General features: G+C 53.6%; 1 protein-coding gene across 1 annotated transcript in view; it reads right to left on the bottom strand.

The window, feature by feature from the left end:
* Positions 1 to 4,319, bottom strand: part of LOC147729680 (myosin regulatory light chain 2B, cardiac muscle isoform) — a 104,591-nt gene extending 100,272 nt beyond the window's left edge. Inside the window, exon 1 of the mRNA XM_086954567.1 lies at positions 4,210 to 4,319. Coding sequence (XP_086810693.1) covers positions 4,210 to 4,212 — 3 coding nt within the window. The 5' untranslated portion in view covers positions 4,213 to 4,319. The remainder of the gene's footprint in view (positions 1 to 4,209) is intronic.
* Positions 4,320 to 23,406: the final 19,087 nt, after the last annotated feature.

Below are 23,406 nucleotides of genomic sequence, written 5' to 3' on the forward strand. Positions count from 1 at the left end.
ATTTTGTCATTTAAATGGCAGTGAAGGTTGGGAAATCTCTGTTTCTGATCCCCTGAATCTAACTCACTAAGCTATGCCCATGAATACCAGCAAAGCACAACAAGGCCTCCAAATATCGGATTGCATGCCAATTTTTTTAACATTTGTGTACATTAAATCTCAAGTTTTGATTTTAGAAGCTCTACCGTTTGCTGTATTACTGACGTCTCCAATCCATATCGCTGTCTACCCGTTCTGCTGTGTGACTATATAACATGGTATCATTAACCTCACTCAGGTTTGCAGCGAAGGCCTTCACTGCATCATTCAGCCTAGATGCACTGTTGCCTCTAATCTGTCTATACAATGGGAGTTGAATTCAGGACAAAGCCTGTGCTTTTGTGCTTAACATACCATTGAGGATGCAAGGACGTCCCTGTTAGGATTGGGGCAGGATCATGCTCTTGAGGCTGGACTGGTCCTAAAGGGACACTGAGAAGTCCCCGGTAGCATCAAAGGCTCCTGTGAGGATTATACTGACCACATAGGACAGGGGCTATCCTCTTCTGGGCTACGGGACAGGAAGATACTCTCAGGGTACGATAAACAGAGGTGACCTCAGCCAATCCGGCCCTTAGAGAAGTCATAGAAGCTCCACCTAATTCATATGAGCAGAAGTGTTAATTGCTGGTGAACTAGTGCTCCTGGGTTCTTCTCCTGATCCTGAAGTATTGGATTATTTCCTGAGTTTATAAACTCAGTTGAACTTGTAAAGCGCACGTTCACTCAAGGATATCTTGGCGCTGAATATTAGAAGTTTATTGTTACCCAACTCAATGGCACTCATTTTATCGACCTCAGAAGGACAAAAGGCTGAGAGAACCTGCTGTGATTTGACTCCATGACTATGAGGTTGAACACAGGCTCCTACAGTGGACGCATTAGTCCACTAAACCACCAGAGCAGGCTACATCACCAGAGCTGAACGGTAAGCCTGGGGATTTTTATGGCACAGCTCTGTAAACACACTGAAACATTCAAAGAAATGTGTGGGTATGGACTAGATGAATCTAATGAAGGAGAGTATCTCACACTCAGTGGCCAAGCATTGACTGCAATGTAGGCAGCTTGCTGCTTGTAACGTATTCAAGAACTGCTTTCAGCCCCCAGTCCAGGCCTGGATTGTAACTGCTCTGAACATCCAGTACCATGCCTTGCATGCAGCCCCGTGCTGCATGGGTAAAAGTTTATATTCAGGAATAGTGCGCTGTTGTAAGTATGTTATGTTGTATATTTGTGCTTCTTTCAATATGGCTACTTGGTGTCAGTAGCCCTTTCTTTGTATTCCCACCTCCCAACCTCCCATAGTACCAATGAGTGTTCTATCTGGTATGTGGAAGTTCTAGCCTTGGCAGTTGATGGTCTGGTCAGCTGTGAGGTGTACTGCTCTGCTGTGCTAACTTAATAAATCTATCTTAATAACCTGAAGACGTGTCCTGCTACCTACCTAAACTACTTACAACATTTTGGCGACAATCTTGGCTGACCAGACCAGAGAGGCACTATCCCAGCACGAGCAACACCTTGCATGAATAACCCATCTATCTGCGGCAAGATACAAGTGAAAAGCTACTTAAAACCTTGGAAACACAAGCAAGCCAGAAGAAATTTGCCGCAAGTAAAACTTTTTTTTAAAATAATACATATACAAAAATAAGATGAATTACCAGAAACCAACCTCAATTTAAGGAAAGTTAACCCTTAACATTTAGGAGATCAGAACTTATCAGCCTCAAAGTTTTCTCATGGAAAAAACGAAATATTAATCAACAAGAAACTGTTACTTCCACATACCAGATAGAACACTCATAGGTACTATGGGAGGTTGGAAAGGTGGGTACACAAAGAAAGAGCTACTGACTCCAAGTAGCCATATTGAAAGGAGCACAACTATACAACATGCTCCTCTTGGCATCACTATTTCAGAGGGGCTCTGAGGAAAATTTGGCATGATGTCTGGCTGGAAACTCATTGTCACCTTCACCATAATCTACAGAACACATTACATAGATTTTGAATATCACCAGTCACACATCCATCCTCAAGCTGATATTATCATAGGTATTGCAGTGGAGAGAAATACGGTAAGGCCAAACACCTAAACAGAATGGGCCTGCCTCATTCACAAAGGTAAACTGAGACGAAAGCAGGGGCGGCTCCTCCATTAGGGCGGAGGAGCGCCGCCTCACTGCTTTCTCGCAGTGCGAGAAGCAGAAAATAAAATGGTATTTTAAATACCATTTTATTTTCTGCTGCGAGAAAGCAGAATGCAGGGGTATGCCTGCTTGGGGGCGGGCGGAAGGATATGCCTGGTTGGGGGTGGGGGGTCGCGGAGGAGTGGCTGCACCACTCTGAGTACCCTGACTGCTTTGGTCAGCCCTGGGGCTGGCCAAAGCAGTCATGCACACTCTACATTTTCTCTATGTAGGTTGCATGCAGCCTACATAGAGCGCCTCCCTACAGGTGCCCGGCTGGGTGCTGTCTGGGACTCCGCACCAATCGCAACGCTGCCATTGCAGCGTTGTGTTTGGCTACAGGAGGGGAGGGAGCATGCCTGTTCCTGTTCAGGACCGGCCCAGGAGCAGGGGCGGCAAGGGACCGGGATCAGGTAAGTTTTATTTTTAGGAGGGAATGTGTGGTCGCCCCGGATTTAATCCGATCCACCCCTAACACCCACAGTAGCTTCATTCTTCACCGCTGTGGAAGAGATGTTTGGGGCAGTAAATAAAGGCATTACCATTGCAACAGAAAGGTCGCCATCCAGCCCTTCCCTGGGGCAGCACAGACATGTCCAGAGTCAGCAGTTCATGAAAGAAGGCAGAGTACCTGAGGTCCGCATGCGTTGAGGAGCACTTGAAGAATCATTGCTAGAGCAGCAATGTCCAGGATACCGAGTCTGCTAGGAAAGGCAGGGCGGGCCCTTTATTCCACCTCTCATTATTCCCTCCTTCAAGAAGAAGGGAATTGGTGTCGCCAGATTGTCCATACTGGCCCCCACTTCAGGAACTCCCTACCACATCACATTGGAATGAACCCCGGCTACTCAGGATTTAGACAACTCCTGAAAACATGGCTCTTCATGCAAGCATAGGAGTAAAAGAACGAGCAGTGGGTTATGTTCCTGCAAGTAGCGCCAAGAAACCGGTTGGTGTATGCGCCCTTTAAAAATACTTTGGGGCAAATTTATGTTGGGAATGCGCCACGTTTGCGTCACGCAACTGCGGCGTAAACGTGGCGCATCCCTACGACCCATTAACAACGTGACGCATCTAGGCAGATGCGTCACGTTGTAAAGCCCTGCGCCACTTGTGGGCGTTCCGGCGCAGGGTGGGCGTTCCGGGGCAGGTGCGCCTCGCAAAAGTGGCTGAGTGAAATCTATAAGATTGCACTCAGTCACTTTCAGGCCAATGCTGCGTCAAAACCCTGCGCCTGCTTGAAGCAGGCGTAGGTCTTGATGCAGCATTGTACAGATGGGGCACCCCCGAGCCTTGCTGGAGCTGCGTCGCGCTTGCGACGCAACTCCAGCAATGCGCCACCTTTACGGCACAGATGCGTCACGCATCTGTGCCGTTTTTGCGCCATTGTGCGCCGCATTGTAAATGCGGCGCACCATGGGTGGCGGAGCAGCGGCGCAAAATAACTGGCGTATCCCTGGGGATGCGCCAGTTATCATAAATCTGCCCCTTTTAACATAACAGAGGGGTAAGTTCTGGAAAAACAATAGGCTGTGGTAAATATGGCCTGAGAGGCGTAATGCCATAGGAGGCTGTGGAATGACATATCTTCCCATGCCTCTGTGGGATGGGAAGATATGTAAAAGAACTGTCATTTATAGGCTGCCATGTTGGTAGTTCAAGACACAAACGGAGAGAAAGACAGAAATGCATGGAGAGATAGTGAGACAGAGCGGCAGACAGGTAGATAGATAGGCAGACAGACCGGCAGACTGGGGACACACTGGCTCCGACAGGGAAATAGATAACACGCAGTCAATCAACAGACACACAACGATTGATGGCCTTCCTCGACCTTCAGGACAGGACTTCCAGCTACAGAATGCGCTATGATGCGATAAAATTGTCAATTGGCGCTACACAAATACGAATCGCCGAGCGAAACACAGGCAGAGACACACACTGGAAGTCTCGCGGGCACTGCAAACAGTCCTACCATTGTGAAGCGCGTCTGTCCGCCCCTCCTGTGCCAGGTCACACGACAGCGCGCGCACAATAGGCATTGTCTCTTTATATAGGGTGGCCAGGGAGTATTAATATTCAGGCTCCAAGTTTAGACAATAGATGCCACGTCGGAAAAGTGCAGTAATTGGAGCCCGCGCCATGCGTGGCATCTGCGCTGGGCAGCGCTAGCCTTTCACTGGAATAATAGGGCAGCCGGGGGCACTGGGTGCAGAGTGAGCGGAGGCTCGCGGCCTGGCAGGGAGGGCCAGTGAGCAGACTCTGGGTGGGCCGTGTGCATGGACGGACAGTGAGCAGAAGCTAGTTATGGACTAAGTGCAGGGGGACAGTGAGAAGAGAATGGATGGGGTGTGTGAAGAGATGGACATTGAGCAGACTTTGGATGGGCTGTGTGCATGGACGGACAGTGAGCAGAGGCTATAGATGAGCTGTGAGCACGAAGGGACAGTGAGCAGAGACTATGGATGAGCTGTGAGCATGAAGGGACAGTGAGCAGAGGCTATGGATGAGCTGTGAGCATGAAGGGACAGTGAGCAGAGGCTATGGATGAGCTGTGAGCATGAAGGGACAGTGAGCAGAGGCTATGGATGAGCTGTGAGCATGAAGGGACAGTGAGCAGAGGCTCTGGATGGGCCGTGTGCATGGGCGGACAGTGAGCAGAGGCTATAGATGAGCTGTGAGCATGAAGGGACAGTGAGCAGAGACTCTGGATGGGCTGTGTGCACGAAGGGACAGTGAGCAGAGACTCTGGATGGGCCGTGTGCATGGACGGAGAGTGAGCAGAGACTCTGGATGGGCTGTGAGCATGAAGGGACAGTGAGCAGAGGCTATAGATGAGCTGTGAGCATGGACGGACAGTGAGCAGAGACTCTGGATGAGCTGTGTGCATGGACGGACAGTGAGCAGAGACTCTGGATGAGCTGTGTGCATGAAGGGACAGTGAGCAGAGACTCTGGATGGGCTGTGAGCATGAAGGGACAGTGAGCAGAGACTCTGGATGAGCTGTGTGCATGGACGGACAGTGAGCAGAGACTCTGGATGGGCTGTGAGCATGAAGGGACAGTAAGCAGAGGCTATAGATGAGCTGTGAGCATGAAGGGACAGTGAGCAGAGGCTATAGATGAGCTCTGAGCATGAAGGGACAGTGAGCAGAGGCTCTGGCTAGGCTGTGTGCATGGACGGACAGTGAGCAGAGACTCTGGATGAGCTGTGTGCATGGACGGACAGTGAGCAGAGACTCTGGATGGGCTGTGAGCATGAAGGGGCAGTGAGCAGAGACTCTGGATGAGCTGTGTGCATGAAGGGACAGTGAGCAGAGACTCTGGATGGGCTGTGAGCATGAAGGGACAGTGAGCAGAGACTCTGGATGGGCCGTGTGCATGGACGGACAGTGAGCAGAGACTCTGGATGGGCTGTGAGCATGAAGGGACAGTGAGCAGAGACTCTGGATGAGCTGTGTGCATGAAGGGACAGTGAGCAGAGACTCTGGATGGGCTGTGAGCATGAAGGGACAGTGAGCAGAGGCTCTGGATGAGCTGTGTGCATGGACGGACAGTGAGCAGAGACTCTGGATGGGCTGTGAGCATGAAGGGACAGTGAGCAGAGACTCTGGATGGGCCGTGTGCATGGACGGACAGTGAGCAGAGGCTATGGATGAGCTGTGAGCATGAAGGGACAGGGAGCAGAGGCTATGGTTGAGCTGTGAGCATGAAGGGACAGTGAGCAGAGGCTATGGATGAGCTGTGAGCATGAAGGGACAGTGAGCAGAGGCTATGGATGAGCTGTGAGCATGAAGGGACAGTGAGCAGAGACTCTGGATGGGCTGTGTGCACGAAGGGACAGTGAGCAGAGGCTCTGGATGGGCCGTGTGCATGGGCGGACAGTGAGCAGAGGCTATAGATGAGCTGTGAGCATGAAGGGACAGTGAGCAGAGACTCTGGATGGGCTGTGTGCAAGAAGGGACAGTGAGCAGAGACTCTGGATGGGCCGTGTGCATGGACGGAGAGTGAGCAGAGACTCTGGATGGGCTGTGAGCATGAAGGGACAGTGAGCAGAGACTCTGGATGGGCTGTGTGCACGAAGGGACAGTGAGCAGAGACTCTGGATGGGCCGTGTGCATGGACGGAGAGTGAGCAGAGACTCTGGATGGGCTGTGAGCATGAAGGGACAGTGAGCAGAGGCTATAGATGAGCTGTGAGCATGGACGGACAGTGAGCAGAGACTCTGGATGAGCTGTGTGCATGGACGGACAGTGAGCAGAGACTCTGGATGAGCTGTGTGCATGAAGGGACAGTGAGCAGAGACTCTGGATGGGCTGTGAGCATGAAGGGACAGTGAGCAGAGACTCTGGATGAGCTGTGTGCATGGACGGACAGTGAGCAGAGACTCTGGATGGGCTGTGAGCATGAAGGGACAGTAAGCAGAGGCTATAGATGAGCTGTGAGCATGAAGGGACAGTGAGCAGAGGCTATAGATGAGCTCTGAGCATGAAGGGACAGTGAGCAGAGGCTCTGGCTAGGCTGTGTGCATGGACGGACAGTGAGCAGAGACTCTGGATGAGCTGTGTGCATGGACGGACAGTGAGCAGAGACTCTGGATGGGCTGTGAGCATGAAGGGGCAGTGAGCAGAGACTCTGGATGAGCTGTGTGCATGAAGGGACAGTGAGCAGAGACTCTGGATGGGCTGTGAGCATGAAGGGACAGTGAGCAGAGACTCTGGATGGGCCGTGTGCATGGACGGACAGTGAGCAGAGACTCTGGATGGGCTGTGAGCATGAAGGGACAGTGAGCAGAGACTCTGGATGAGCTGTGTGCATGAAGGGACAGTGAGCAGAGACTCTGGATGGGCTGTGAGCATGAAGGGACAGTGAGCAGAGGCTCTGGATGAGCTGTGTGCATGGACGGACAGTGAGCAGAGACTCTGGATGGGCTGTGAGCATGAAGGGACAGTGAGCAGAGACTCTGGATGGGCCGTGTGCATGGACGGACAGTGAGCAGAGGCTATGGATGAGCTGTGAGCATGAAGGGACAGGGAGCAGAGGCTATGGTTGAGCTGTGAGCATGAAGGGACAGTGAGCAGAGGCTATGGATGAGCTGTGAGCATGAAGGGACAGTGAGCAGAGGCTATGGATGAGCTGTGAGCATGAAGGGACAGTGAGCAGAGACTCTGGATGGGCTGTGTGCACGAAGGGACAGTGAGCAGAGGCTCTGGATGGGCCGTGTGCATGGGCGGACAGTGAGCAGAGGCTATAGATGAGCTGTGAGCATGAAGGGACAGTGAGCAGAGACTCTGGATGGGCTGTGTGCAAGAAGGGACAGTGAGCAGAGACTCTGGATGGGCCGTGTGCATGGACGGACAGTGAGCAGAGACTCTGGATGGGCCGTGTGCATGGACGGACAGTGAGCAGAGACTCTGGATGGGCCGTGTGCATGGACGGACAGTGAGCAGAGACTCTGGATGGGCTGTGAGCATGAAGGGACAGTGAGCAGAGGCTCTGGATGGGCTGTGAGCATGAAGGGACAGTGAGCAGAGGCTATGGATGAGCTGTGAGCATGAAGGGACAGTGAGCAGAGGCTATGGATGAGCTGTGTGCATGAAGGGACAGTGAGCAGAGGCTCTGGCTAGGCTGTGTGCATGGACGGACAGTGAGCAGAGACTCTGGATGAGCTGTGTGCCTGGACGGACAGTGAGCAGAGACTCTGGATGGCCTGTGAGCATGAAGGGACAGTGAGCAGAGACTCTGGATGGGCTGTGAGCATGAAGGGACAGTGAGCAGAGACTCTGGATGAGCTGTGTGCATGAAGGGACAGTGAGCAGAGACTCTGGATGGGCTGTGAGCATGAAGGGACAGTGAGCAGAGACTCTGGATGGGCCGTGTGCATGGACGGACAGTGAGCAGAGACTCTGGATGGGCTGTGAGCATGAAGGGACAGTGAGCAGAGGCTCTGGATGAGCTGTGTGCATGGACGGACAGTGAGCAGAGACTCTGGATGGGCTGTGAGCATGAAGGGACAGTGAGCAGAGACTCTGGATGGGCCGTGTGCATGGACGGACAGTGAGCAGAGGCTATGGATGAGCTGTGAGCATGAAGGGACAGTGAGCAGAGGCTATGGATGAGCTGTGAGCATGAAGGGACAGTGAGCAGAGGCTATGGATGAGCTGTGTGCATGAAGAGACAGTGAGCAGAGACTCTGGATGGGCCGTGTGCATGGACGGACAGTGAGCAGAGACTCTGGAAGGGCCATGTGCATGGACGGACAGTGAGCAGAGACTCTGGATGGGCCGTGTGCATGGACGGACAGTGAGCAGAGACTCTGGATGGGCTGTGAGCATGAAGGGACAGTGAGCAGAGACTCTGGATGGGCTGTGAGCATGAAGGGACAGTGAGCAGAGGCTCTGGATGGGCTGTGAGCATGAAGGGACAGTGAGCAGAGGCTCTGGCTAGGCTGTGTGCATGGACGGACAGTGAGCAGAGACTCTGGATGAGCTGTGTGCATGGACGGACAGTGAGCAGAGACTCTGGATGAGCTGTGTGCATGGACGGACAGTGAGCAGAGACTCTGGATGAGCTGTGAGCATGAAGGGACAGTGAGCAGAGACTCTGGATGAGCTGTGTGAATGAAGGGACAGTGAGCAGAGGCTCTGGATGGGCTGTGAGCATGAAGGGACAGTGAGCAGAGGCTCTGGATGGGCTGTGAGCATGAAGGGACAGTGAGCATAGACTCTGGATGGGCTGTGAGCATGAAGGGACAGTGAGCAGAGGCTCTGGATGGGCTGTGAGCATGAAGGGACAGTGAGCAGAGGCTATGGATGAGCTGTGACCATGAAGGGACAGTGAGCAGAGGCTATGGATGAGCTGTGAGCATGAAGGGACAGTGAGCAGAGACTCTGGATGGGCCGTGTGCATGGACGGACAGTGAGCAGAGGCTATGGATGAGCTGTGAGCATGGACGGACAGTGAGCAGAGACTCCGGATGGGCCGTGTGCATGGGCGGACAGTGAGCAGAGGCTATGGATGAGCTGTGTGCATGGACGGACAGTGAGCAGAGACTCTGGATGGGCCGTGTGCATGGACGGACAGTGAGCAGAGACTCTGGATGGGCCGTGTGCATGGACGGACAGTGAGCAGAGACTCTGGATGGGCCGTGTGCATGGACGGACAGTGAGCAGAGGCTATGGATGAGCTGTGTGCATGGACGGACAGTGAGCAGAGACTCTGGATGGGCCGTGTGCATGGACGGACAGTGAGCAGAGACTCTGGATGGGCCGTGTGCATGGACGGACAGTGAGCAGAGACTCTGGATGGGCTGTGAGCATGAAGGGACAGTGAGCAGAGGCTCTGGATGGGCTGTGAGCATGAAGGGACAGTGAGCAGAGGCTATGGATGAGCTGTGAGCATGAAGGGACAGTGAGCAGAGGCTATGGATGAGCTGTGAGCATGAAGGGACAGTGAGCAGAGACTCTGGATGGGCCGTGTGCATGGACGGACAGTGAGCAGAGGCTATGGATGAGCTGTGTGCATGGACGGACAGTGAGCAGAGACTCTGGATGGGCCGTGTGCATGGACGGACAGTGAGCGGAGACTCTGGATGGGCCGTGTGCATGGACGGACAGTGAGCAGAGACTCTGGATGGGCCGTGTGCATGGACGGACAGTGAGCAGAGACTCTGGATGGGCTGTGAGCATGAAGGGACAGTGAGCAGAGGCTCTGGATGGGCTGTGAGCATGAAGGGACAGTGAGCTGAGGCTCTGGATGGGCTGTGAGCATGAAGGGACAGTGAGCAGAGACTCTGGATGGGCTGTGAGCATGAAGGGACAGTGATCAGAGGCTCTGGATGGGCTGTGTGCATGGACGGACAGTGAGCAGAGACTCTGGATGGGCCGTGTGCATGGACGGACAGTGAGCAGAGACTCTGGATGGGCCGTGTGCATGGACGGACAGTGAGAAGAGACTCTGGATGAGCTGTGAGCATGAAGGGACAGTGAGCAGAGGCTATGGATGAGCTGTGAGCATGAAGGGACAGTGAGCAGAGGCTATGGATGAGCTCTGAGCATGAAGGGACAGTGAGCAGAGGCTATGGATGAGCTGTGAGCATGAAGGGACAGTGAGCAGAGACTCTGGATGGGCTGTGTGCACGAAGGGACAGTGAGCAGAGGCTCTGGATGGGCCGTGTGCATGGGCGGACAGTGAGCAGAGGCTATAGATGAGCTGTGAGCATGAAGGGACAGTGAGCAAAGACTCTGGATGGGCTGTGTGCACGAAGGGACAGTGAGCAGAGACTCTGGATGGGCCGTGTGCATGGACGGACAGTGAGCAGAGACTCTGGATGGGCCGTGTGCATGGACGGACAGTGAGCAGAGACTCTGGATGGGCCGTGTGCATGGACGGACAGTGAGCAGAGACTCTGGATTGGCTGTGAGCATGAAGGGACAGTGAGCAGAGGCTCTGGATGGGCTGTGAGCATGAAGGGACAGTGAGCAGAGGCTATGGATGAGCTGTGAGCATGAAGGGACAGTGAGCAGAGGCTATGGATGAGCTGTGAGCATGAAGGGACAGTGAGCAGAGACTCTGGATGGGCCGTGTGCATGGACGGACAGTGAGCAGAGGCTATGGATGAGCTGTGTGCATGGACGGACAGTGAGCAGAGACTCTGGATGGGCCGTGTGCATGGACGGACAGTGAGCAGAGACTCTGGATGGGCCGTGTGCATGGACGGACAGTGAGCAGAGACTCTGGATGGGCTGTGAGCATGAAGGGACAGTGAGCAGAGGCTCTGGATGGACTGTGAGCATGAAGGGACAGTGAGCAGAGGCTCTGGATGGGCTGTGAGCATGAAGGGACAGTGAGCAGAGACTCTGGATGGGCTGTGAGCATGAAGGGACAGTGAGCAGAGGCTCTGGATGGGCTGTGTGCATGGACGGACAGTGAGCAGAGACTCTGGATGGGCCGTGTGCATGGACGGACAGTGAGCAGAGACTCTGGATGAGCTGTGAGCATGAAGGGACAGTGAGCAGAGGCTATGGATGAGCTGTGAGCATGAAGGAACAGTGAGCAGAGGCTATGGATGAGCTGTGAGCATGAAGGGACAGTGAGCAGAGGCTATGGATGAGCTGTGAGCATGAAGGGACAGTGAGCAGATACTCTGGATGGGCTGTGTGCACGAAGGGACAGTGAGCAGAGGCTCTGGATGGGCTGTGTGCACGAAGGGACAGTGAGCAGAGGCTCTGGATGGGCTGTGTGCACGAAGGGACAGCGAGCAGAGGCTCTGGGTGAGCTGCCTGCGTGTACGGAGGAAAAGTGAGGCTGAGCTTTAGGCTAAGATATGGATTGCGGTGTGCAGGTGGGACAATGAGCATAGACTGGATCGGGTATGTGAAGGGATGGACAGTGAGTAGATGCTAGAGATGGGCAGTGAGCATGAAGGGACAGTGAGCAGAGGCTAGCGGTGGAGCAGGGTTGGACAGTGAGCAGTGGTTCTGGATGGGCTGTTGCATGAGGGACAGTGAGGTTTAGGCTAACCATGGACAGTGCCGGTGGGACAGTGAGCAGAAATTCTGGCTGGAGTATGTGAAGGGTTGGACAGTGATTTGAGGCTAAAGATGGGCAGTGAGCATGAAGGGACAGTGAGCAGAGGCTTGGGATGGGCTGTGAGCATGAAGGGACAGTGAGCATAGGCTCTGGGTGGGCTGTGTGTATGGAGGGACTGTGAGCTGAGGCTATCCATGGCGTGTGCGCATGAGGGACAGTGAGCAGAAATGCTGATGGTGTGTGTGTGAAGGGGTAGACAGGGAGCAGAGGCCCGATATGGGCAGTGAGCATGAAGGGACAGTGTGCATATGCTAGAGGTGAGCAGTGGTTCTGGATGGGCTGTGTGCATGGGCAGACAGTGAGTGGGGGCTACAGGGGGACTGTGAGCATGAAGGGACAGTGAGCAGAGACTCTGGATGGGCTGTGTGCACGGACGGACAGTGAGCAGAGACTCTGGATGGGCTGTGAGCATGAAGGGACAGTGAGCAGAGGCTATGGATGAGCTGTGAGCATGAAGGGACAGTGAGCAGAGGCTATGGATGAGCTGTGAGCATGAAGGGACAGTGAGCAGAGACTCTGGATGGGCCGTGTGCATGGACGGACAGTGAGCAGAGGCTATGGATGAGCTGTGTGCATGGACGGACAGTGAGCAGAGACTCTGGATGGGCCGTGTGCATGGACGGACAGTGAGCAGAGACTCTGGATGGGCCGTGTGCATGGACGGACAGTGAGCAGAGACTCAGGATGGGCCGTGTGCATGGACGGACAGTGAGCAGAGACTCTGGATGGGCTGTGAGCATGAAGGGACAGTGAGCAGAGGCTCTGGATGGGCTGTGAGCATGAAGGGACAGTGAGCTGAGGCTCTGGATGGGCTGTGAGCATGAAGGGACAGTGAGCAGAGACTCTGGATGGGCTGTGAGCATGAAGGGACAGTGATCAGAGGCTCTGGATGGGCTGTGTGCATGGACGGACAGTGAGCAGAGACTCTGGATGGGCCGTGTGCATGGACGGACAGTGAGCAGAGACTCTGGATGGGCCGTGTGCATGGACGGACAGTGAGCAGAGACTCTGGATGGGCCGTGTGCATGGACGGACAGTGAGCAGAGACTCTGGATGAGCTGTGAGCATGAAGGGACAGTGAGCAGAGGCTATGGATGAGCTGTGAGCATGAAGGGACAGTGAGCAGAGGCTATGGATGAGCTTTGAGCATGAAGGGACAGTGAGCAGAGGCTATGGATGAGCTGTGAGCATGAAGGGACAGTGAGCAGAGACTCTGGATGGGCTGTGTGCACGAAGGGACAGTGAGCAGAGGCTCTGGATGGGCCGTGTGCATGGGCGGACAGTGAGCAGAGGCTATAGATGAGCTGTGAGCATGAAGGGACAGTGAGCAGAGACTCTGGATGGGCTGTGTGCACGAAGGGACAGTGAGCAGAGACTCTGGATGGGCCGTGTGCATGGACGGACAGTGAGCAGAGACTCTGGATGGGCCGTGTGCATGGACGGACAGTGAGCAGAGACTCTGGATGGGCCGTGTGCATGGACGGACAGTGAGCAGAGACTCTGGATGGGCTGTGAGCATGAAGGGACAGTGAGCAGAGGCTCTGGATGGGCTGTGAGCATGAAGGGACAGTGAGCAGAGGCTCTGGATGGGCTGTGAGCATGAAGGGACAGTGAGCAGAGGCTCTGGATGGGCTGTGAGCATGAAGGGACAGTGAGCAGAGGCTATGGATGAGCTGTGAGCATGAAGGGACAGTGAGCAGAGGCTATGGATGAGCTGTGAGCATGAAGGGACAGTGAACAGAGGCTCTGGATGGGCCGTGTGCATGGACGGACAGTGAGCAGAGGCTATGGATGAGCTGTGTGCATGGACGGACAGTGAGCAGAGACTCTGGATGGGCCGTGTGCATGGACGGACAGTGAGCAGAGACTCTGGATGGGCCGTGTGCATGGACGGACAGTGAGCAGAGACTCTGGATGGGCTGTGAGCATGAAGGGACAGTGAGCAGAGGCTCTGGATGGGCTGTGAGCATGAAGGGACAGTGAGCAGAGGCTCTGGATGGGCTGTGAGCATGAAGGGACAGGGAGCAGAGACTCTGGATGGGCTGTGAGCATGAAGGGACAGTGAGCAGAGGCTCTGGATGCGCTGTGTGCATGGACGGACAGTGAGCAGAGACTCTGGATGGGCCGTGTGCATGGACGGACAGTGAGCAGAGACTCTGGATGGGCCGTGTGCATGGACGGACAGTGAGCAGAGACTCTGGATGAGCTGTGAGCATGAAGGGACAGTGAGCAGAGGCTATGGATGAGCTGTGAGCATGAAGGAACAGTGAGCAGAGGCTATGGATGAGCTGTGAGCATGAAGGGACAGTGAGCAGAGGCTATGGATGAGCTGTGAGCATGAAGGGACAGTGAGCAGAGACTCTGGATGGGCTGTGTGCACGAAGGGACAGTGAGCAGAGGCTCTGGATGGGCTGTGTGCACGAAGGGACAGTGAGCAGAGGCTCTGGATGGGCTGTGTGCACGAAGGGACAGCGAGCAGAGGCTCTGGATGGGCTGCCTGCGTGTACGGAGGAAAAGTGAGGCTGAGCTTTAGGCTAAGATATGGATTGCGGTGTGCAGGTGGGACAGTGAGCATAGACTGGATCGGGTATGTGAAGGGATGGACAGTGAGTAGATGCTAGAGATAGGCAGTGAGCATGAAGGGACAGTGAGCAGAGGCTAGCGGTGGAGCAGGGATGGACAGTGAGCAGTGGTTCTGGATGGGCTGTTGCATGAGGGACAGTGAGGTTTAGGCTAACCATGGACAGTGCCGGTGGGACAGTGAGCAGAAATTCTGGCTGGAGTATCTGAAGGGTTGGACAGTGATTTGAGGCTAAAGATGGGCAGTGAGCATGAAGGGACAGTGAGCAGAGGCTTGGGATGGGCTGTGAGCATGAAGGGACAGTGAGCAGAGGCTCTGGGTGGGCTGTGTGTATGGAGGGACTGTGAGCTGAGGCTATCCATGGCGTGTGCGCATGAGGGACAGTGAGCAGAAATGCTGATGGTGTGTGTGTGAAGGGGTAGACAGGGAGCAGAGGCCCGATATGGGCAGTGAGCATGAAGGGACAGTGTGCATATGCTAGAGGTGAGCAGTGGTTCTGGATGGGCTGTGTGCATGGGCAGACAGTGAGTGGGGGCTACAGGGGGACTGTGAGCATTAAGGGACAGTGAGCAGAGACTCTGGATGGGCTGTGTGCACGGACGGACAGTGAGCAGAGACTCTGGATGGGCTGTGAGCATGAAGGGACAGTGAGCAGAGGCTATGGATGAGCTGTGAGCATGAAGGGACAGTGAGCAGAGGCTATGGATGAGCTGTGAGCATGAAGGGACAGTGAGCAGAGACTCTGGATGGGCCGTGTGCATGGACTGACAGTGAGCAGAGGCTATGGATGAGCTGTGAGCATGAAGGGACAGTGAGCAGAGACTCTGGATGAGCTGTGAGCATGAAGGGACAGTGAGCAGAGACTCTGGATGGGCTGTGTACACGGACGGACAGTGAGCAGAGACTCTGGATGGGCTGTGAGCATGAAGGGACAGTGAGCAGAGGCTATGGATGAGCTGTGAGCATGAAGGGACAGTGAGCAGAGACTCTGGATGGGCTGTGAGCATGAAGGGACAGTGAGCAGAGGCTATGGATGAGCTGTGAGCATGAAGGGACAGTGAGCAGAGGCTATGGATGAGCTGTGTGCACGGAGGGACAGTGAGCAGAGACTCTGGATGGGCTGTGTGCACGGAGGGACAGTGAGCAGAGACTCTGGATGGGCTGTGTGCACGGAGGGACAGTGAGGAGAAGGTAAGGATTTGGTGTGTACAGGGAGAGGAATGAGAGGCTCGTGAGGGTCTGTGTGGAAGGAAAAGGCCCGGCGTAGAGGGCAGGGAGCACAGGTTATGGATGGGGCGAGGAGTGACAGTGACCAGAGGTAAGGGGTGAGCTGTCTGTAGGAAGGGACAGTCATAGTCTAGCATTGGGGGTTTGTGCAGGGAGGACAGCGAGCAAATGGTAGGGATGGGGTATGTCCAGGGACGAACAGTCCGCCAGGGATGGGCAGTGTGCGGGGAGGGACAGTGACCAAGGGACGTGCATTGTGCGGGGAGGACAGCCAGCACAGGCTAGAGATGGGCAGTGTGTGGGGAAGCACAACCAACACAGGCGAGGGATGGGCAGTGTGCGGGTAGGACAGCCAACACAGGCGAGGGTTGGGCAGTGTGTGGAGGGACAGTGAGCTAGGTATGCACAGTGTGCGCGGAGGGACAGCCTGCACAGGCCAGGGATGGACAGGTTGGGGGAGGGGACAGCCTGCACAGGGTGGGGATGGGCAGTATGCAGGGAGGGACAGTGAGCTAGGTATGGGCAGTGTGCGGGGAGGGACAACCAGCTCAGGTTAGGGATGGGCAGTATTTAGGAGGCTATAAATGGGCTTCGAGTGTAAAGGGACAGAGGGAAGAGGCTGGGTGCTGTGTCTGCAGCAGAGGAGCCTGAGAGGTCTTGGGACAGACGAGTGGGCAGCACAGTATGTAGGGGGGGTCAGGGAAATACTGTAGGAATGGCCTATTTCGAGCGCACAAATAATGACACCACACATTCAGTTACTCAGTGGGACCGGAAGCCTCCAGGGACCTCCAGTCGTTTATTTATATGCCCCTGGCCACGCCTGGCCAGAAGGTGCAACAATGTTTGTGGGTGCTTCCGGGTCTCAGCCAAGACCCGCGAAACACTAGAGCGCTGGAGCGCTACATCCCTTCCCAAATTGGTAAATGTTCGGACAAAAGTTAATCAGTCAGCATTCGTAATCAGCCAGTCTCTGGTTCGGCCGTGGATTAGGCCTAAGGTTATATCCACTTCGGCTCCGGTCCGACTGGTGCCTCAGTTCCTCGAGTGGTGTCGGTGACAGGTCTATCTCAGACCAATCATTAGTGATGGCCTCTCCAGAGCTCTCTGGCTGGCTTCCAACTTCTGCCGGTGTCCTGTCGTTGCTTCCTCGGGTGTCAATTGCAGGAGGGATTCGTTTGAACCAAGAGATGTTTCTAGTCACTTCTTCTCCGTTACGGTGTGCGGTCACAGCAGTAGCTTTAGTTGTTTTGATGGTCCACGGATCAGGTTCATACGGGGTCTTGAATTTGCCTCCTGGCCTGCGGTTGCGTATCAATACCTCATCTCCGGGATACAGTCTCCTGTCTCTCGCCCGCCTCTTCTGGTTTGCTCGCTCATTAGTCTTTGTTCTCCTTTCTTGGGTGGCTTCTGGGGCATACGGTTCAGGTGTCCACCCCTCAGCCATTGGCAACAGGTCTCGTCGGGGTCCTGTAAACATGAGCGCCCAGGGAGACCTGTGGGTGGTGCTGTGCGGGGTGCTCCGGTATTCCCTTAGGAAGTGCTGTAGAGCTTGTTCAGGGTCTGCTCCTTAAGCTAGGGCTATTCTCAAAGTTTTATTTACAGTCCTCATGAATCGTTCGGCATCGCCATGGGCTTGAGGCCACTGAGGCGTGACACGGTGGTGTTTTACTCCCAGGTTATGTAAGAATTCTCGGAAGTCACTGCCTTGGAACGGCGGGTCATTGTCCGTTTTGATCACCATCGGAATCCCAAACAGTGCAAATACTTTACTTAGTATCGGTTGTACACTCACGAAACTGGTAGATGGTGCGACCTCCACCACCGGGTACTTGGTATAGCTGTCTATTAGAACGACAGTCACTCTCCCATCCGGGAAACTGCCGAAATCCAGGCTGAGCCATGTCCAAGGCGCTGGGGGAGGGTCTTCCGTGATGATTGGTGCAGGTGGTTCTTGCATACTGGTTAGTTGACAGGCACAGCAGTTTTGCACCATTTCCTCGATTATCTCATCCATGTGGGGAAACCATACTTTCTCCCTCATCCGTGCTTTCATTCTCCTCATACCTTGATGACCCTCATGCGCTAGTCTTGTCGCTCGGTCTTGTAAGCCGATGGGGATTACCACTCGAGGATGAGCCCATTGCTGGCTTTACTGAGTTCATTACGTATCTTCCAGTACTGTGACAGATGATTCCGGTCCGGTTCATTCCAGTCAGCAACATTGCGTAGAAAGTTCGCTCAAGACCCAGTCTCTACTGCTTCTTTTACTCTCAATATCACTGCATCTTGCTCGTATTGGGCCACAATAGCATCTGCTGCTAGTGCCTGGGGGCACGATAGTTGCGAAATCATATCTACGAATTCTTCTGTTGAGATCTCCTGATCCAGCCGTTCACTAGTCTCATCCGTGGGGTGTCGGGACAGGAAATCCGCCGGGTTCTTTGCTCCGGGCCTGTAGACAAGGTCTATTTGGTAGTGTTGGGCCTGGATGGCCCACCGCTCAATTCGAGGTGGGGGATGAGGGGCTGTGCCTCTGAACAATGGTACTAGGGGCTGATGATCTGTGATCATTCGGAAGGGATGACCGGTGATGTAAAGATGGAAATGATTGCAGGCCCATTTTACCGCTAACGCCTCTCTCTCGATCTGGGAATACCTGGCTTCCGTTGCGGTAAGGGCCTTGCTGGCGAACGCTAATGGCACCCATACTCCTGGCTCTGCTTCTTGCGTTAGAAGTGCCCCCAGGCCTACGGGACTGGCATCAACCAGTATCTCGGTCTGCCTCGCCGTGTCAAAATATGCCATTGTCGTGCTGTCCAATAGCGCCGCCTTCACCTTTTCGAATGCCTTGGACTCTATCTTGGTCCACCGCCATGGGTTCTCCTTCTACGTCAGGTTCCTCAGAGGCTCAGCTATGGTGGCGAGTTGGGGCATGAATCGGGCACAGTATTATGCCATGCCCATGAAACTTCGAACTTCTGATGCGGATTTTGGAGCAGGAGCATTCTTGATGGCTGTTGACTTTCGAGGGTCCACCTTCACGCCTTCAGAGTCAAAGACGTAGCCAAAGAATTCGATGGATTGTTTGAAAAACTGGCACTTTTCTTTGTGGAGTGTGACACCAAACTCTGACAATCTCCTTAGTGTGGCTCTTAATCTCCGGCGATGTTCCTCACTCGACTTGGCGTGTATTATTATGTCATCGCTGACATTTAATACTCCCGGCAGTCCCGACAATATCTCCTTGATCGCATTCTGGAATATCTCTGCAGCTGAGGTGATTCCGAAATTCAGTCTCTTATATCTTCTTAGCCCTAGATGTGTAGAAAAGGTCGTAATATAGCGACTTTCCTCGGCCAGTGTCAGTTGGTGGTAGCCTGCGTTCAGATCTAATTTGGAGAACCACTGGGCTCCATTGAGGTCCGAGAGTATATCATCTACAGTGGGCGTGAGGTGTCTCTCCCTTTTGATAGCCTTGTTGGGCATCCGCATATCAATGCATATTCGTATCTGGCCAGGTTGCTTGGGCTTCTCGGCGATCACCATCGGCGAAAACCATGGTGTCGGTCCAGTCACCTTTTCTATAACACCTTGGTCTTCAAGCTTCTTCAGTTCCTGTTCTACTGATGAGCGGAGATGAAACGGGATTCTCCGATGCCTCAACGCTATGGGCTGGATAGCTTTGTCGATATGTAGTTTGACTGGCGGTCTTTTGATCGTCCCCAGCCCCTTGAACAGTGATGGGAACATCTGCACGAGTTCCTCCGCATGCAATTCCTTCACTGCGTTGGCAAAAGCTATTAGCTTGAGGTCTTCCGCGGTATGGCTTCCAATTAGCAAGTCCGCTTCCCTGTCGATGACATGGAACGTGGTTGTTAGTTCCTGACCTTCTGCTCTGACTTGCACGTCATCTTGCCACGTAGTGGAAGCGGTGTCTTGCTGCCATACGTCAGTATTCGGGCTTTCGATGGCACTAGTTGTGGCCTGGGTCACAGTGCGTTGTAGTGCTGGATGCCCATTACGTTGATAGTGGCTCCCGTGTCGATGATCCCCGTGACTGTTGAGCCATCAATTTGGATTTGGCACTTTGGCTGTGGTCTTCGTCGTCTTTTAAGTTCGCTCACGAATGAGACATAGTAACACTATTCTTCATCATCCGTTGATAAATCATCTAGGCGCTGTGGGTAGCGGGCTTGTGTTCTTGCTCCTCTGGGCTGGAGGTCTTCACCCATTGTGAGCTGCCTTACCGCCTTCGTCGGTGGTCTCTTGCTCGTTGTCCCGGGTTCCCGGATATTCCCTCTTGCACTGCTTCTGCAGACGCTTGCGAAATGGTTCAGTCCACCACATTTTGCGCACGCCTTACCACGTGCTGGGCAGCCATCTTGGTTATGCTCTTCATACCCACATGATCCGCATGGTGTGCGGCGTGGCGTTCTGGTCGGCCATCTTCCGCGTCCTCCCCGGCCACGGTATTGCACCGCATCGACCCTGTCTGACTTCACCGTGACTTCTGTGTTTGTCGATGGGTTGAATGCTGCTTCCATCGCAGTGGCTCACGCGTCAGAGAGTTCATGGGACCGTGCCAGCATTAGTATTTTATCAAGCGTGATCCGGGGCTGCCTCAATATTAGAGTCCTCAAGTGTTTGCTTTTACACCCTTGAATTAGCTGGGCTGCTACTTCTTTTGTTTGATTGTCGTCCGGGCATGTACTTATCAGTTCTCGCAGCCTCGCATGGAAGGCGTCCATCGTTTCTCCTTCCCTCTGCCTGGACTGCCTGAACTTGAAACGCTCATAGTGAGGATTTAACTGAGGATCAAAATGCGCATTCAATGCTCGTACTGCCGCATCATAGTCTGTTGCTAGCCCAGTATTTGGCAGGTGTGTGAACAATTTGTAAAGCTCATCTCCCCCAAAATGCAGGAGCAGCAATCGTTTTACCTCATTGTCCTTTTCCCTCGTGGCGGTGAAATAGTTATTCAGTCTGCTCAGCCACACAGTCCACCTAGGTGCTGCTGTTCTTGGATCAATTAGCGCACTGAACGGTGGTATGGGGTTTATCTGTGCGTGTGGTGACAGTGTTGCCTGCACTGGGGGCGCTATCTGTGCTGGTGCTGCCACTTGCTGTGCTCCTCCCTGCGCTGCATTATCTACGGGGACAGACATTGCGACACCGATTCCTCCCGGTTATCCCTCACACTTTCCTTTGTTGCTCCTTTTATCCACACCAACACTTTTACAGGTAGCAGTGCTTGTTTATCATTCACTTAATATATATATTTTTTCCAATGGGCTGCCCAACATGCTATCTTCACCTCTCTGTGGGTGTTCAGCTTCACTTCTCCACGAGGATCTCTGTGCTTTTCATCAGGGTTTGCACATTTACAGGTACCAATGCTTCTTGGCCCCAACTCCTCCTGCACAACCTCTCTGTGGGACCCAGTCCGTAACCAGCCTTCCGTCCGGCTCACACTTCCAGGCCACTCACCGTCGGGTCGCTGCGGCGCCGCTCGGAGCCTGCACACGCTGCTCACTCTTCCAGGCCTCGCCCGCATGCATTGCGCATGCGCATGCAACGTAGCGCACCCGGGCCTCCGTCTCCTCGGCGGCTACACGCCGTTCTGCCACACTCGATCAGCGGGCCTTTCACTCGCCGGTCCCTCACGCAGCACAGAGCACGCTGCTTACCGGCACCAGTTTCCGTCGACCCAGCCGCTCCGACGTCCTTGCACACGGAGCTTTGCCACCGCACCAGCAACACTCCGGACAGCGGTAAGACAGGCAAAACCTCCTCGGGACTCATCGGCAGCGATGCAGTCTTCAGAGGGGGACATACAAGTACCACCCTCGTCGCCAGTGTAGGGGGGGTCAGGGAAATACTGCGGGAATGGCCTATTTCGAGCGCACAAATAATGACACCACACATTCAGTTACTCAGTGGGACCGGAAGCCTCCAGCGACCTCCGGTCGTTTATTTATATGCCCCTGGCCACGCCTGGCCAGAAGGTGCAACAATGTTTGTGGGTGCTTCTGGGTCTCAGCCGAGGCCCGCGAAACACTAGAGCGCTGGAGCGCTACATCGTACACAGGGGAGGTCGGCCATGATGAGAGCAGGGAGGTCTGTGGCATCCCCCAATGGGCCAGCTTGATGTTCGTCTCTGTAGGGACTCCCCATTCCCAAGCATGATCTGCTCTCTGACATGTTGGGTGGGTAAGAGGGGTATGTGACAGCAGCATTCTCTTCCCCCTCCCCCCATGAACCTTCGTACTCTTTTCAACTTTGGAACGGAGGTACTTGCCATGGCAAGCCTGAGCTGGTCACCCACGAGGGGTGGTGGTCAGGACCAGTGTTGGTATATCCTGTCCCCCTCCATGTACATGCCCAGGTCATAATCAGGTGCCAGGAGGTGGGTTTATTACCCGTACTCCATTCTCCACGAGCCAGCCTCACCTGCTGCACCGACAAGAGGGTATTGTTTTATGGCTGGGGGGACTGACATTTCTAGGGCCTGCTTGCGGTGTCAGAGAGCACCCTGTCCCCAGCTGCACAATGTTGATAGCATTCACAGTCCCTTGAAGTGTGAGGTAGGATTCAGACCCTATCTAAAAGGGGTGTGTGTACCGGCTCTACATATACCCTTATTGGTGGAAACAAGTAGTCACCAAAAGAGTACTGGAAATGTGTGAGTACGAAATGTGAAGGGGTGTGTGTGCATGTGGGTGTGTGAATGCACAAGTGTGAGTGTGCATGTGTGCAAATGGGCCCCCACACCCTTTTTTCTGCCCGCCACTGAAAACACAGGGGTGATTTATAGTTTGGCAGACAGGGTACTCTGTTGCAACATGACGTAGTTACCCTGTCTGCGAAATGATGGTCCAACCCACCATCAGTTAACAGGAGCCCCTATTGATTCTGTTGATAGAAGGCTTCCCCTGAAGGGCCGACAGAGTGTGGGCCATTAGAAGAAGGGCATTACACTGCCCTACCTAATTTGGATGGACAGCGTGACATTTTTTTTGTTCGTCACCACCAGGTAAAACCTGGTGGTGAGGACCAAAAAAAAAACAAATAGTGACTCCCACACCCATAGAAAAAACTGCCTGTGTGTGGGGACATTAATTTATTTGTTTTTTAATGGCAACCTTCCACTTTGGGAGTTTGGTTTTGAAAAAAAAGTTCATTAAAGTTTGATGGAGGGCTGTCAAATTCTTCAACGGCTGTCCACCAAACTTTTTGTACCTTGACAGGAACCACCAGGCCAGCGGTTCATGTCAAAGTACCAAGATCACTGCTGGGCCAGAGGTGATCTCTAAATTTTGAAGACGAAGATTGTCAGGATGGTGCACGTAATATCCTCTGCCACCCTATTGGATGGTGCAACATTTGCTAAATTCTAGATCCAGCCCTTAATCTCATCATTTCAAATTAAAATTGAATATTGGAAAGAATAATGTTAAAAAAGAACAAACAACATCTAAAATGTTAAAAAGTCAATACTGCCCTTCCTGGTACCATTTCAGACATATTGAGCCTGATTCAAAAATCTTTCTCCAGATCTGCACTACTGTGAATTTGGAGAAAAAAAGCACACAGAAATCAACAAAGAGAGCGTTTGTAAAATGAAAGTCATTTTTCAAGGATATGTCAGGCGCTGATTCTACACATTAGGGATTAAGGTATGTGGGAACTTTACATTCGCAGGCCGCTTGATATATCGCCGTCCAGGGCCACAAGCTAAGTTTGCGGAGATTTGATGTCAAACCGTGGAACC

This window comes from Lissotriton vulgaris, chromosome 2_1 (assembly GCF_964263255.1).
Source record: "Lissotriton vulgaris chromosome 2_1, aLisVul1.2, whole genome shotgun sequence".
Taxonomy (NCBI): Eukaryota; Metazoa; Chordata; class Amphibia; order Caudata; family Salamandridae; genus Lissotriton; species Lissotriton vulgaris.